The 16,566-nt window shown below is 41.6% G+C and overlaps 1 protein-coding gene across 4 annotated transcripts in view; it reads left to right on the top strand.

Annotated features, from left to right (window-relative positions):
* Window positions 1-16,566, top strand: part of BPIFC (BPI fold containing family C) — a 54,790-nt gene that overhangs the window by 3,009 nt on the left and 35,215 nt on the right. For 3 of the 4 annotated variants that reach the window (XM_067697873.1, XM_067697872.1, XM_067697875.1), the window contains exons 3-4: window positions 9,093-9,187; window positions 15,578-15,701. In XM_067697873.1, coding sequence (XP_067553974.1) covers window positions 15,578-15,701 — 124 coding nt within the window. In that variant the 5' untranslated portion in view covers window positions 9,093-9,187. Of the gene's footprint in view, window positions 1-9,092; window positions 9,188-9,964; window positions 9,999-15,577; window positions 15,702-16,566 lie in introns of all 4 variants that reach the window. The other variant, XM_067697874.1, reaches the window with a different exon arrangement.

The following is a 16,566-nucleotide window of genomic DNA, read 5'->3' as shown; positions in this document are numbered from 1 at the left end:
CACAGCAAAGCGACTGAGTTATACACATATATACATTCTTTTTTTATATTGTAGGGTTTTTTTAATGTTTTATTTTAGAACAGTTTTAGACTTACAGAATTATTGTGAAGACTTATATACCACATACCCAATTTTCCCTATTATTAACATCTTAGATTAGTATAACACATTTGTCACTATCAATGGATTAATATAGATATCTTTATTAACTGAAATTCATACTTTATTGAGATTTTCTCGGGTTTTCCCTAACGTCCTCTCTCTGTTCCAGGATCCCATCCAGGATGTCACATTACATTTAGTAGTCATGTCTCCTAGGCTCCTCTTGGTTGTGACAGTTTCTTAGACTTTCCTTGTTTTTTATGACCTTGACAGTTTTGAGGAGTACTGGTCAGGTATTTTATATAGTGTCCCTCATAGCAATAGTGCATGCTGTCAGGATGACTCCTCACATTTGATGTTAACCCAGATCACTTGGCATCTCCACTGTAAAGTTACTCCTTTTTCTCCTCTTTATATTGTACCCTTTGGATGAAAATGTGGAGCCCACACTTAAAGAGTAGGAGTTATACCCTCCCTCTTTAGGGGCTGAGTATCTATATAAATCATTTTAATTTCTACACAGATTTGTCTATTCTCTATTTATACAGTCATTTATTTATATCAATTTAGACTTATATTTATTTTATACTTTGGCTTATAGTGCAACACTACTCCATTTATTTTGTTGCCAGATTGTTCTAGCTTTGGCCATTGGGAGATCTTGCAGTTGGCTATTTGACATCATTGAGGATTTTTTTTCATTTGTTTCGTTCCGTTTTTGAGCATTTTCTTCCTGGCACTATAAGATGCTCCAGGATCATTTTGTGTATATCCTGTGCCAAACCCAGAATCAGCCATTTTCCCAAGGAACCCTAGTTCCTTTTTATTGGAAAATGGTATTAGAAGCCAAGATCTGGGGCCAGGTGTGTCCATTGCTATTGGGCTGGTGTTGCTTCTAGCCCTTCTCAGCTGACAGAGCAAGGAGATACATACAGGTGTATACTGTTTCTATACGTAACTGTCTATGTCTGTATTAAGCTAAGCATGAGTTCATTCTGATGTCTTCGACTCTAATCCATTACCACATGGATCAGTTCTGGCCTCCTCCCTTGCTCATCTGTAACCTCTGGCCTCCACCATCTACCATCCATTTACTTAATTGTTCAATTCCAGTGGACAGGTATAGTGGTTTCAGAATTGTGAACCCATACCCCTGTGGGAAACGACATTATTAACTAGGGTACAGTGCTTAAACAACAGTTCCTGTTGCCTTTAGTCTTACAGACTCCATTCACTCCTGAAGTTATGTAGGTCCGTACCTTATTCCCCCACCCCCTTCAGCAAGGTCGTTTTGCACATTTGTACTACATTTAGGTTCTTTTGTCACATTCTGCATACCATCCTGGATCCCTCAATCTCCTAAGTGATTTTTTTAACACATACATTTTTTACATATATTAAGGTTTACTCTTTGATCTGTAAAGTTCTATGGGTTTCAACAAATGCTTAATGTCTTGTTTCACCATTACGATATCAGACAGAATACTTTCAGCAACCTAAAAAACCGTTTGTGCTTCAACCTCCTCTACTACCACCAACCCCTGGAAATTACTGACCTCTTTACCATCTCTTGAGTTTTGCTTTTTCCAGAATATCATATAATTGGAATCAATTATGTATGTAGCATTTTATGGCTTCATGACATGCTTCTTTCACTTAGCAATATGCATGTAAAATTAATCCATGTCTTTTTGTGGCTTTATAGCTCATTTCTTTTTTTGTTGTTTTGTTTTTTTGGTTTTTTTTGCGGTACGCGGGCCTCTCACCACTGTGGTCTCTCCCGTTGCGGAGCACAGGCTCCAGACATGCAGGCCCAGTGGCCATGGCTTACGGGCCCAGCCGCTCCGTGGCATGTGGGATCTTCCTGGACCGGGGCACGAACCCGTGTCCCCTGCATCGGCAGGCGGACTCTCAACCACTGCGCCACCAGGGAAGCCCCATAGCTCATTTCTTTTTAATGCCGGATAGCATTCCACTGTATGGATGTACCACAGTTTATTCATTCACCTATTGAAGGTTGCTTCCATTTGGGGGCAATTGTGTATAAAGCTCCTAGAAACATTTGTGTTTGTGCAGGTTTTTATGTGGACCTAAGTTTTCCTATCAGTAGGATAAACACCTAAGAATACTACTGCTATGTCATATGGTAAGACTAGGTTTAGTTTTGTAAGAAAGTACCAGACTTTTCCAAAGTGGAAAACATTTTTCATTCCCATCAGCAATGAATGAGAGCTCCTACTGCTTTGTATCCTCACCATCAGTTTGTATTGTCAGTTTTTTTAAAAAAAATTTAGCCATTCTAAGAGGTGTATAGTTGTATGTCATTGTTTTAATTTGCAATTTCTAATGGCAATGCCAAGCATCTTTTCATATGCTTATATGCCATCTATATATCTTCTCTGGTGAGGTATCTGTTCAGATCTTCTGCCCACTTTTAATTAGGCTGTTTGTTTTCTTATTGTTGAGTTTCTGTTTGTTTTCTGAATTTAAATCAAATTTGGGTGCATGACAAAAACCCTTTATAATCTAGCTAGAAACCTCTTTCTTCAATCTGCCCAATGATCCCTGAAGACTACTCACACTGCGCTACTCCAAAAAGCCTCTCCTCCTCCCCTTTATATCCTCTTGCACCAAGTCAGTTTGCCTCTGTGCTTTTACACAAGCTTATCCTTCTACCTGGAAACCTTTCCTACCCTTCTTTTAAGCAGAGTGTGTTGCTCCTTCCTTTTGCTCTGAGAGCACTTGGAACATCCTTTTCAATGTTAACCATCCCATCATAGTGCAATTATTTGTGCACCAGGCTTTCTCCAATCCTAGGTTACGAGTTTCTCAAGGGGAAAAGGCAGGTCTTATCCATCTTCAACAACACTCGACCCCCAGCTCCAATGTGAGGGCTGGTTAAGCAAGATTCAGAATGACATAAAGATATCCATGCTTATCTCTGAGTTCTTCATATATCTGTTTGGAAGAGTAAGATCCTCATTCTGTCTCTACCAGAGAAAGTCAGGTTGGCCTCAGTTTCGCTGTTTTCTTACAAATCCAATCCACTTTCTTGAATCTTGAGCTTTAATCTACATACCCATAGTTCTTGCCCTTTAGGGTGTCTCAGAATTACCTGGAGGGCTTTTTAAAACACGGATTGCTGAATCCCATCTCCAGAGTTTCTAATTTAGCAAGTCTGGACAGGAGCTTGAGAATTTGCATTTTTAATGGTTTCCAGATGATGCTACTATGAAACCACACTTTGGGAACCACTGGTTTATGCCATGTGTTCTTGCCGTGGTTGTTCTGGGTTTTTCTAACACTTAGAAAAGACTTTTGAGGTAGCTGTGCTTGGTGAGAAATTGAAATGGGCTTTTCAAAATGTTGTGAGTTGAAATGAGAGCCATACAAGTTAGAAAAAAACATCTTCAGTAGTTGTTGAAATGATTAAGACTCTATCCATGGACCAGATGAAGATGTCTGGAATGTGTTGAAAGAAAGAAAGAAAAATGTCCTTGGAAAGCAAACTAAGTGGACGCACACAGGAGGTAGGGACAAGGCGGGTGGGGGACCTTGAGGATTTTCACCGTTTGATCTGTAAACTTCAGTATTGTTTGAATCTTTTACCAAGAGAATGTTATTCACATATTTATTGGTAATTAACAAAAGTGTTATTAGGACTACTAGAATCTGATCCTTAGGAGGAGTGACATTTTCTACTGCAAGAGCTAGACAGAATAATATACTTTACTTTCTCGGTTCTCAGTGAAGGCCCATCAGGGGACACTTGGCATAGTCTGGAGACATTTTTGTTACCATTCGGGTAAGAGGGAGTGGTGCTAACATCAGGGTATAGACCAGGGATGCTGCTAAACATCCTACAATACACAGGACAGCCCCCTAAGTTAAAGAACGATGCGACCGAAATGTCAATAGCGCCAAGGTAGGGAAATCCTTGTCTCGTGGAATTGGGCTCACACCAGTGATTCTCAGACACTTCAGAGATGTATCACACTATCTTGGTTCCACAAGATTTCTCATGTCTCATAAAAGTTATAGGAAAGTACATTTAAATTTTAGCATGAATTTAAATTCACTTTGAACTGCAAAAAATAAAAAGTAACTCCCTTTTAAATAACCAACAATAAGTGAAGGTTCAGTGGGTAAGTGGGGTTGTTTATTTTTCAAAACCAGGAGGGAGTCACTGCCATAAACCATTCCAGAGTGTGATTGGTGGGAGAGGCCATGGTCTGAGTCAGTCATCAGTGCCCACCCAGAAACGTCATCACACAGACATCAGGGGCGTATGGCCTGGGACCGAGCTGGGAAGAGAGGGAGAAATGCTGCCAGGCAATAGGGCGATTCTGCCTGATGTCTCCCTAGCCCTTCCAGAGCGAACTGTAGAATCACTGCTCTCTCTCAAGAGCTACACTAATTCCAGGCAGTTTCCTCTGGTCAGTAATAATCTAGCAATTTCAAACAAACACATATATCTATGTTACTCAGATTCAATTAGCAGCTCAGAAAACCAGATGTGTTGCCTAGCAACAGCATCCTTCTCTCTCCTCACCTTCCACATCCCCTAGACTGTGGGTTGCCCTTTTGTGACCTTCCTAAAACAGGCAGCTTAGCATAGTGGTTAAGAGCCTCCCAGAAGTAACTTAACCGTAAAAGTAATCTTAACCATAAAAGTAATCTTAACAATAGTGGTTCCTAGACTCCCAGAAATGGAACACCTGGGTCCTGAATCCTGGCTCCACAAACTAGCTGTGATGCCTAAACTTAGGCAAAATTACTTAACCTCTCGGTTTCCTCATCTATAAAATGGAAATATTATTACCTCGAACAGTCTTGGTGGGGATTTAATGAGTTCAAATACAGATGATGCCCAGAGCATAACAAACACTCAATAAATGTTAGCTCTTATTTTTCTCTACCTCTTATATCCCTCTTCAGGGTTTCCTTTTAACCAGATTTCATCAATACAAAATGTTAGGGGATGGTGAGGGATGGGAATTCACAGTATCTTTTGCCCTAAAACTGCTTTATCTGGCTCATCCCCTCGTATACACAGAATCCCTGTTCCCTTGCACTTTTGTCTCCCACAAAGAATAACAATTTGTTTCCAAGCTCAGAAAAAGTCTTATATTCAGATAGCTTCTTTCTATACAGGAATAGCCCAGACATTCTAGAAACCAAGAACTAGGATGCTCCGTTCCTGTATCTTTCTTTAATGAAGATTCTAGCTAGTTGATTATAATTTTTCTTTTGGACTATTAATTAAAGGTACCCCCTTGATCTGCAGAGACTGATGTACTGTCAGCCGTTAATAAGTGAAATAATTAAGCTTGCATTCTAGATTATCATCGTGAGTAGGCTGGATAAGTAGGAGTTCCCAGCAAATCTTTAATTAAGTCTGAAAAACTAAAACTAAAATAAATAACGCAACTGGATATAGTGCTGCTGGCTTTTTTTTTTTTTTTTTTTTTTTTTGCTGTACGCGGGCCTCTCACTGTTGCGGCCTCTCCCGTTGCGGAGCACAGGTTCCGGACGTGCAGGCTCGGCGGCCATGGCTCACGGGCCCAGCCGCTCCGTGGCATGTGGGATCTTCCCGGACCGGGGCACGAACCCGTGTCCCCTGCATCGGCAGGCGGACTCTCAACCACTGCGCCACCAGGGAAGCCCAGCTTTTGTTGTTTTTAATGACAAATTTACCTGAAAACAATTCCTTGAACAGAAAGTAAGGCTTGAGTTGATTTCTAAGACCCCTTTCAAATAAGATAAAACAGACCAGCTGTAATCTCTTCTTCTATCTTTGTTTCTTGAACTTCAATTATCTGAGCACCTTTTCCCAAAATTATCCCGTGTCCCACATGAGCTGTACTAATTATTTATTTTTCCCCATAAGTCAACCCAAATCTTAAAGTGTATGTAAATTTGTTTGAAAGGAAAAGCTATATAAAGGGAAAACTTTTGTTAATTTCCAAATAGAGGGTAAATGTAAAAAGTAAATATCATGAAAATTAAACTTTGTACATTTCTTTAAAATAAAAGTTGTTTAAAATATCTTTTAAATTATTAATTGAAAATAGTAATGGGGAAATACAAGTAATAATGCATCTAATTTATTGACACTGTAGGAAAAATTTAATATGTGCTAGTTCACTTAGTTTAATTTTTATAATGACTCTTCAAAGTAAATGTGATCCCCACTTTTACAGAAGATTCTCTGAAACTCAAAGGAAAGAAGTAAATTGCCCAAGATCCCAGAGTTGGGGTGGGCAGGGCAGGTCCATGTGAGGCCAGAGCTCTCAAGGACTGCAGGATGGGGTCCCCCCACCATTTTAAATCCTCTCCCCTCTCCTTCATCCAGGCCACCCTTCCCAAGATTTCTCCTGAAATCCTGTGCCCAAAGTCCTAAGTTACACACCAATGACGGGTTTTCACCAAGATGTGGTTGGACTTTCAGGCCTTTTGTGCCAAAAAGAAAAATTAATATTTACATCAGAAAAAGATACTGTTATTTTACAATTTTCAGTGTCCTTTTAAGTCGAGCAGATTCTTATGCAGCTGGTTAATGAGTATGAGATGGAAACAGGAGGCTGGGCAAGAGCTATTTCTGACCAAGAAAAGAAAAGGGGGTGGGAGAGAAGTAGGGGAGCAGGGGAGGAAGGTAGAGGTAAGAAGCTGCTCTGGGGAGGAGAGATGAGACAGAGACAGAGAGAGAGAAGAGGGAGACAAGAGGGGAGAAGGTGATGCTGCCGCTCAGGGAAGACTCAGAGGAAAAGACAGAAATATTTAGAGGTACTTTATGAATTTTTTTCCATGTGCTGTGTCATGTCATTCATCTTCTTCCATGTCTGGTTCTGGGGTGTTTTTTTTCTAATACATTAAAAATAATCACAATACAACATCAAGTGTTTATCTGTGTATCACCTGAAATTATCCCGCACCCCTCCTATAGCACAAGCACCACGGGAAACCGCCTCAGATGATCTCACCACTTCTGTGGCTTTAATTCCACCTCTAGCATGATGACTTGGAAATTCATATTTCCAGCTGACCTCTCCCGGGAACTCCATTTACCCACCTGACGCAGCCATGTAGATGTCTAATATCGTTATTTCTGCTCTTGCTACATTCCAGACACACTGGCCCACCTTTGCCATTCCCTCCACCCTATTCCCTTCAGGGCTTTGCCTGCCTGGCTTCTAATGCTCAGATCTCAGCTCAGATATGCCTCCTCAGAGAAGCCTTCCTGGCCCATCCTAACAGAAGAAGCACCTCTCCCCCAGTTACATCACCCTACCAATTACAAGACCACTGCATCAACTACATTCCCTTATTTCCTTCATAGCATGTGACAATCTATACATTTTGGTTTGTCTTGTTGTTTGTTTATTTTATATCTCCATCTGCTAGAAGATAAACTCCATGTGGATATGAATTCTGTCTTTTTTACTGAAGGGGAACTTGTACTTAGTAGGTGCCCAGTATTTGTGGATTTAACGAATGAATTAATCTATGATGACTGAGATGACTGACAATAAATGATTCTATGAGGAGAGTGTCTTCAGGCTCCTATCACCATTGATATGGCCACATACTAATGAATAAAGATTTTATAGCACTTTACAGTTTAAAAGCACATTCTCCTAGGTTATTGTTATGGTCTGAATGTTTGTGTCCCTTCAAAATTCGTATGCTGAAATCTTAACCCCAAAGGTGATGGTATTAGTAGGTGGGGTTTGGGGGATTAATGCCTTGTAAAAGAGGCCCCAGAGAGACCCCTAGCTCCTTCCACTATGTGAGGACACAGCCAGTGGACCTGGCTATGAATCAGGACGAGGGTCCCAACCAAGATGTGACCATGCTGGCTCCTTGATCTTGGACTTCCCAGCTTCCAGAACAGTGAGCAATAAATCTGTTATATATAAGCTATGTCGTCTTAGCTTATACATTTAGCTTAGCTTAGACTGGCCTGTGATAGTTTGATAGCAGCCCAAACAGACTAAGACAGTTATCTGTATCTTTTTTCCACCAGCACCTATCAAGGTAGATACTAATTTTATCCCCACTTTACCCTTAAGAAAACTGAGGTTAAACAGGTATATATAACTGGAGGTACACTAGATGAGAAACCTGTAAAGCTGTCTGAAGTATGGACAATGCCAAGCAAACATACCTGTTGTTCTACCTAGGTTCCCTGAACTCTCCTGGTTTTAGTACCGAAAATCCTACATCCTGGGAAAACCAGGAAGTTGATCACCCTATCTTAAATTGTAAATTTAAGACCTCAGATACTTCATGTAATCAGATCCCTGGCCATCTAAAGTTCAATGACTAAAACATGGGGGATGGGAGTGGGGATGGCATTTAGAGACTAAAGACATCAAGTTCCATAATAGTTGATGAACCCACCTAAACTGCTTTCAAAGGAATTCTGGGAGAGGAAGTCATTAATAACCTGAAAAGGAGCAGACGCTTAGAAATGCCATCTCTGGTCCTACCCTGAAAGATAAAGATGGTAACTAGGTCGGCGTGGCTATCAAGCCTCATGCTTTCAGAATGAATCTGATCCACCAAAAATCCAAAAGGTATTTTGGGCAGTAGTGGCACCGCCAACTGCAGGCACCCTGACCGAGGGAAACTGGCTTCCTATCCCAGAGAGGAAAGTTCTTCCTTTCCCAATTCAATACAATTTAACACCTTTTTCAATACATTGGAATTCTTAACTTAAGCATTCTGGTGACGTAGCCATAAAAATTTCACAAGTTTGTGTGTGTGTATGTGTCTCTGTGTGTGTGTGTGTGTGTGTGTGTGTGTGTGTGTGTTAGAGAGATAATTATTGCATAGGTGGCATTGTTTTCTCATCTAGGTAGAGACTGAAGTATTCATTCAAGTCATTGGGTAATTGAAGTGAAGCAATTATGTGTCACATTTTGAAAGAGGCTTTTTAAAAAAATCCACCCCTAGATGATTTAGACTTAATTATCTTGTCTTTGCAGCAGCTGAGTTCAAGCCTCAAGTGGAAAGCACATCGATTTCAAAGGCAGAGGGAATCAAAGGTGCTCCCCGGCTTTGGATACTTCCTCTGCTTGAGGTAAGAATCATGAACAAACTTCAGGTCTCTGCCACTGCACAGTCTCCCAACGGGAATTACCTTGTTGCTGGAGATGACCCAGATCTGGTAGGACACCTTGAACAGCCCCCTGTCAGGTATCCTGAATTATTTTTGTCTGCCTAGGTTTTCTGTTTTATTTCTTTTTTATGTCACTCACACAGAAGACTAACAGCTCTAAGAAAGAAACAAGAGTTGGTTTGGACTACATGTTTAGTTTTGCATCCTTCAGCAGTGTTAAAAGTGTTGCTCAGTAGTCTGGACTTATTTTTGCCTCCATTCCAGTGGGGCACCCAGCACAGAAAATTCACACTTGTCTCTCAACTGGTGTGGTTCAGATGAAGGAACCGCTGTGATCTCTGTGCTTTGGGACCAGGTCTTAAACCATATCAGTGACCTAGATGCTGCCAAGCAAAGGACCTTCCCATCTGCCTGAATTGTTTAACTTGTTTGTGTTAAGTATAGAGTTTGGGGGGTGAGGGAAGACTTGGTGTAAATTTTCAAGGCCCTTGTCATTAGAGATCTTGGTATAACATCAGATGTGTGTGCTGAATCCATTGAAATATTCTCCAGTTCTGCCCATATTCCATACCTGTTGATATAGACATTTTACCAATGCTGTTATTTGTCTTAACTGTTAGGTTGGAATATTCTTATAGACTAGGCTTCTTTAAACCAATTGAATTTAATTTCTCAAACTTTGCCTCTATTTTAAAGGCTACATTTCATTCATTCATCAGTCCTTCTTAATTTTTCCAGAGTCTGTCAAAGCTCTCCTTCATGAGTGGTAACGGTAAGTTGATCTGTCTCAGCAATTTTCTGAGTTGTACTTGAGTGTTCTTATTTCCGGTCATCAAAATGGCTCAAGTAAGAGCCAAGTAATTTACAAGTGTTATTCTGTCTGAACATTGGTATGGCAATGCAGTGACTTCTCAGGTTTCGAATATTGGAAAGAAGCAATTCCTCAGAAGCAACGAAATAGGTAACTTGCTAGCAGGTTTTTAAATCATCTTGGATTCCTTCTTTTAACAGGCAACTTACCCTGCCCTTACTTGTCCGCCAAATTACCTAACCTTTTAGGAGTCATCTCCTGGCTTGACAAGTTTCTATTCCTCCCCTGCCCATAAATTATCATCCTACCCAAACAATTCAACTGAAAGTTACGTTCAATCCGTCCCTTTAGAGCCCAGTAATTTTGTTCACTCATAAAATTTCTAGAGGAAAAATATGTGTTTTCTATGTGCAGTTTTGAGTTCCTGGATCTCCATCAAAGCAGACCACTTCAGAAACTTCCTTTAACCAAGAAGTGACAACAGGTTTTTCGCTGCTGGAAGGGAATTTAAAACTCCATTCGTACCCAAGAAAATACAAAGGGATTTGCACTATGATGCTTGAAATTTTCCGGATGCTTAATGAATTTTTCCACATATAAGATGGTATCAAGCAACTCCTATTTAAAATTCCCAGATTAAAATGAAAAATCTAGCACTATCAAGTCATTAAATGAAAGAAAACCATAAAACTAGAATTAAGAGCCAAAAGAACAGGTTTGATTCCCAAGAGTCTGACTTATTATGTGATCTTGGACAGGTCATTTGGACTCTCTAAGCTTCTGTGTCCACATGTCTAAAATGGGGGGAGGATGATAGTATTGTCGTGAGTTTTGTGAATGGTGAAGAAATACAAACTTATTATTTTAATTGTTCTTCCATTCACAAGTAATACCTCTGCTTTGGTTTATTGTGCTTTTTCACTGTAGAAATGGAGAGCTATTTATATGATGGTTTGGTTTTCTCATTTCTTTCAACATTTTCTAGAACCTTCCTTAGTTCACCAGAATCTTGTAAGCCAGTCGGTTGGTCAGTTAGCAAATATTTATTGATATATGCCAGGCAGAGACATAATTTCTACCTTACTTTGCATACAGTCTAATGGATATAGGATTTTTGGTCTAACATTCTTTCCCATTGCTTTCCACTACTCTGAAAATATTTTCCTCTTTTAAAAAATCCCCCTCTTGTGATAACCTATAATGGAAAATAATCATATATATATATATATATATATATATATATATATATATATATATATATATATATATAAACTGAATTGCTTTGCTGTACACCTGAAACTAACACAATATGGTAAATCAACTATACTTCAATAAAGAATTTCTCTCTTATGCCTGCCAAGGCAGGACACATCCATTTACAATTCTTTGCCTACAGTGATATTAGCATGACTACACATCAGTATGGCTCACCATTTGTTAAAACGTGGAAATACTTCTATACCAGTTGGTAAATAGCCACTAATCTAAGCCCCAGGAGTGTTCCTCTCACTCCCACAATCCCATCCATCTCTACCTATCCCCCTCTCAAGGACCCTGGACCACTCCCAGGACAACTAAAGGATCAAGGAAGGCCTAGAACAGATGCCAACTGGACCTAACTTCTGCATCCGTTCTGAGTATAAGGTGTTGTTGATCTCACCCTGCCTCCCAGAATGTGGAGGACTTCACGCTTGTTTATCCCACTCCTCACATTTCCTCCAGCCCTCAGATTACTCGTTGCTTGATCAGAGACCCTCCTCTCCTACTGGAATTCCTTCCCCTCAGCTCTCACTCTCATTCCTCAGTGTTGTCTTCACCCTGAGGCTGCCCAGCTTCTTCCTGTAGACTGTCCTTTATTACCCAAACCAACTCCATAGAGCTGAGACATCACACTGAATGCATAAGGCCATAGCAGTTTTGAAAGATTGAAAGACCTCAGTATCTAATAGTAAGTAGTCACTACTCAGAGTCCCCCACCCCAGCCCCCAGCGTAGGCCAGCCACACTGGCCACCCCTCCAAGACTTCCTCTGTGCTGCCCACGATCCGGTACCTAACCTCTCCGATCCTGCTCCAGAACTGTGGCCAACATCTGTTCTGATGGGTAAATGTGCTCCGCTAGTGCATAAGTGCTCTGTTAACCACCTCTGCAAAGAACCATAATGTAATGTAGAGTGAAATGAGGGCTATTCCTTTACTTATGATTCATTGATTCCTTCTACCAGGACTTATCAATCACTCACTGTGTCCAAGACACCAAGCAAGCCAGGCTCTAAAACCTCCAAACCTGATGAGTCCTTTGCCCTCATGGCACTTACCTTCTGGTAGGGGAGACTGACAATAAGTAAAAAATAAACATAGACGTGTGAATAAATATATATTTTGACTGAGGGTTCAGAAGGAAATGAGATTAGCTTAGGGAAGTCAGAAATGGCTTCAGAAAGAAGGCTATGGTTACAATGGACCTTAAGGATGCACAGGGTTTCTGCAGGCCTGAGTAAAAGGGAACAGCATAAGCATGGATATTAGTCAGGAAACATGGGGTGAGTTTGGGAACTTGTCTGGACAGGGATGGGCAGGGGGCGGGATTATACGGAGGAGGCTCCTGGGAGATCAAGTGAGAAATGTAAACAGGTTGACTGAGCCAGCCTCTTCTCACACCTGAAGATGGATTCATGAACTACAGAACAGACACGTCAAGACCCTAATTCTCAACCTCATGGCCGTCTAGCAAAATGCCCTCATGAGCATTCACCAGTCTGAGCATAGGCCCACTGTACGAGTGGGGCAGCTTGTGCGCTAGACAAAATGCCGACACAAGGGATGAGTGGAGCCTCCTTTTCTCTCCCCACCAGGCTGGATGCACTAGTGTGGGATTTTCCTAGAACACTTTCTTCTGGCCCCACTTTGTGCCAGAGGCTGGTATATCTCCAGAGGGCACCTTTTCTCATTTCACACAAAAGCCCAAGATAGGCTAGCAATAGCCCTACTCGGACACTCCCTCCCTTGACCAGACTGCTCTGCTCCTTTCAAATAAATTCTCTGGAACACCCCTTCGTCTGCATTATCCCTTTCCTACCTCTCTGGCCTTACCCAAGAGCACACACAAACCCCTTTATCAAACTTCTCGCTTATCTTGGCCAAGCACAGACACTCACTCTCTCTCTCTCTCTCTCTCTCTCTCTGTGTGTGTCTCTCTCACACACACCCCTCTTACAATGACCTTTGCCTTCATCTAGACTGCTCCTGAGTCCCAGCCCCTCTATGCATCCTTCCCTGCCCAGCTGGCCTGACGCCTTGCTCTGTCTGAATGCACAGCTCCTACAGCTTCCTCTTCCCTGACCACACCCACAAATGCTTCCCTGACTTGTTTCATGTTTGTGTGTTAACTCCATGGGTATCTGTGTGAATGCAGTAAGGGTAGCTCACCCAGCTTGTAAACTCCCAGAACTAGAAACAAGGCCTGTAAATGTATTACTCACTCAGCTGTGAGTCTCATTAAAAGAAACCTATGTCACTGTTGCTGTTGGTACCTCTGCTTCATTCATCAAGAAAATGGAGTGACATTAATTCATCAAGTCCATTCATTCAATAAGTATACATTGAACACTTACTCTGTGTCAAGCTCTAGGAATATAACAGTGAATAAGATGTGGCCTTTCTCCTTGGAGAAGATGTTTATTAAGTTTTTCCATGTGTCTACTATGTGCCAGGCATTGTACTAGACTCTGGAGTTATAGAAGTAAGATAGACAAGTAAAGACAATCACATTGCAGGATGGTACATATTAAGATCAAGGACTGCACTGAGTACTGTGGAACCTCAGAAGGCATACCTGGCCCACTTCATGGTTTCAAGGAAGAGACATTCATTCATTCATTCAATCAATCAATCAATATTTACCCATTAATTATACTACATAAAAGATGTAGTATATACTACATCTTATAGTAATTAAGTAATTTATGTTAGTAAATTATACTAACATAAAAATATTAAAAAAAAATATTTACCCATTGCCTACTGTGTGCCAGTCGCTGTTCAAGGTGCTGAAGTGATGAAGTCCTTCACCATGAAGCCTAAAAATTCCAGTAGGAGAGACAGAAAATAAATAAGATCTGTAGACTATACTAGGTGATGACAAGTGCTTTGGAGAAAAGTAAAGCAAGGGAAGCATGGGGAATATCGAGGTCATGGGGGAGGGTGTTTCGTATAGAGTGGTTAGGAAAGGCTTCACTGAGACAACACTCAAGATACCTGAAGAAAGTGAAAGGCCCAGCCATGTGGTTATCTGGAGGGTGACTCTGTCAGGCAGAGGGCACAATAAGTGCAGAGACCTGGGGTACAGGCTGCTTAGAGTGATAGGAAAGATCAAGTCAGCCGGTGAGGCTGGGGCCAGGTGAGCCAGGTGTGTGTGCTAAGGAAGGTCATCGAGGAGGTAGAGGTGTGGGCAGGGCAGGGCCTTGCAGTTGGTGGAAGGGCTTTGGCTTTTATGCTGAGTAAGATGGGGAACCACTGGAGGGTTTTAACGGGAAAGGGGGTGGGATGATGAGGTCTGGCTTTCATTTTCCAAGGCCCACTCTGGTGTGGAGAACAGCCAGAAGGGGGCAAGGGAACCTGAGAGACCAGTAAGGAGGCAGTTGTAAACATCCACATGAAATGATACTGGCTGGTGTAGTGGCTGGAGGGATAGTGGTGGAAGAGGTGGGGCTGCCTCCAAGTCCATCGTGTGTCAGATTGACCTGGTGAGGGGAGCTTTCACAGAGGGAACATTGGAGCTGGCCCTGGAGGATGCATTCACCAGACAGATGTGGGTATGTGACCCAGAGGCAGAGAGACAGAGAAAGAGATGTATGTGCATGTGTGTTTACATTGGGAGGGTTATCGAAAAAGCCCTCAATCATGAGAGAACTGACAAATTGAAGAATAGCAAATAGCTCAGTGTGGTCAGCTCAGAACACTACCACTTAGACAGGAGGAGAGCTAGGAGCTTGGAAGAAGTTTGGAGCCAGTTGTGAGCGGCCTTGATTGCCATGCTAAGAGCTTAGACCTGTCTGTCCTGTGGGCCAAGGAGAGTCATCAAGGATCTTTAAGCAGATAAGTGGTTGCCTCACATCCACTGAGGCCACCTTTCCAAACTACTGACTCATTTGTTCTAAAACTCAAGAATTCCCCCATCCCACCCCCATTATCCTTCCCAAGGCATATCCAAATTGCTATATTTTTTGTAAGACTCTTGTATTGCATTGCATTATATCTTACTGTGTTACAATCACCTGTGTGTGTATGTCTGATTCACCCACTATTCTGTGGGAAGCAAAGGTCAGGGGCCACACATAGGTCATCTCTACACCCTCAGCACCTAGAATACGTTCCAGTGTGTTCAATAAATGATTACTGGATGGATGGATGGATGGATGGATGGATGGAGCAAGTTCTGGAAGTAAGCAGTGAAAGTGAGAAAGCCTAGAAATGCTAGATGGAATTGGCCAATGAAAAAGTTAAGAATAATAAAGGGACTATAAATGTTGACTAATTGCAGATGTGTACAAAGATGGTCCAAGTCCTCTGGGGATGTTTCCTCCTGTGGAATCTCTACATCTCATCCGCTCAGACCATTTACCCTGGAATCAAGGCGAGGGCTACTCAGAGAGCTCTGGACTATGGTGAGTTGGATGCTTTCAGAAGCCAGGCTGTACTCACCTCCCAGGTGTAGTCTGTGACCCAAATCCAGAAGCTCAGATTGGTCTGTCTCATGACTGAGACAAGCTCTACAGTGGGGTGATCCAGAGCTACTAAGATGGCTGGGGGAAAGGTGTTGTCTAAAAAATAATCACCTTAACAATAGGCATATCCAAACATCGTCACAGATTCATATTTTCCCTCTCTCTCTCCCCCGCACATGCATACACAATGAACATCTTAGAGCATGTAAAGTACTTGGAACAGAATCTCACAATAGCAAATGCCCAACAAATATTACCTACTGTTATTTTCACATATGTGAACAGACACCTCCACAGTTGCTAATGTCCCCACGTTACAGATGAGGAAAGCGAAGGACAGAGAGATTTTGTAACTTGCGGAGTCACACAGCTAGTAAGTGAGGGCTGGGATTCAAACCTAGGCTGTCTGATGGTGCCTTCGGTTCCATCGTTCCATCCTTTACATTCTGTCTTTACTTCTCCATATTACAGTATTATTCACAGTATTATAGAGGATAAAATCTGCTCTTCTTAATCTCCAAAAAGGATAGGATAAGTGGAAGTGAGCTTAAGCTGTAAAGGAAGGGGTATAAGCAAAACTTCCTCCTTGAGAAGGTAAAAATGAAAAGATCATTCTTCATTACTAAGTTACTTTTCTCAAGCTCTTTAATGTGGAAGAGGGCTCTGTTTCTCCACGAGCTCAGAGAAATGTGTTCTGTGGTGCTATTATATAAAGATGGGTTTATTCCAGGATTAAACAAAAGCAGTGGTTGCTAACCTTTTTGGAGTGCTGGGATCCTTTGAGAATCTGATTAAAATGTGAACC

Source organism: Pseudorca crassidens, chromosome 11 (assembly GCF_039906515.1).
Source record: "Pseudorca crassidens isolate mPseCra1 chromosome 11, mPseCra1.hap1, whole genome shotgun sequence".
Lineage (NCBI taxonomy): Eukaryota > Metazoa > Chordata > Mammalia > Artiodactyla > Delphinidae > Pseudorca > Pseudorca crassidens.
Note: the sequence above shows the minus strand (reverse complement) of the source record. Positions and strands in the feature narration are given on the sequence as shown.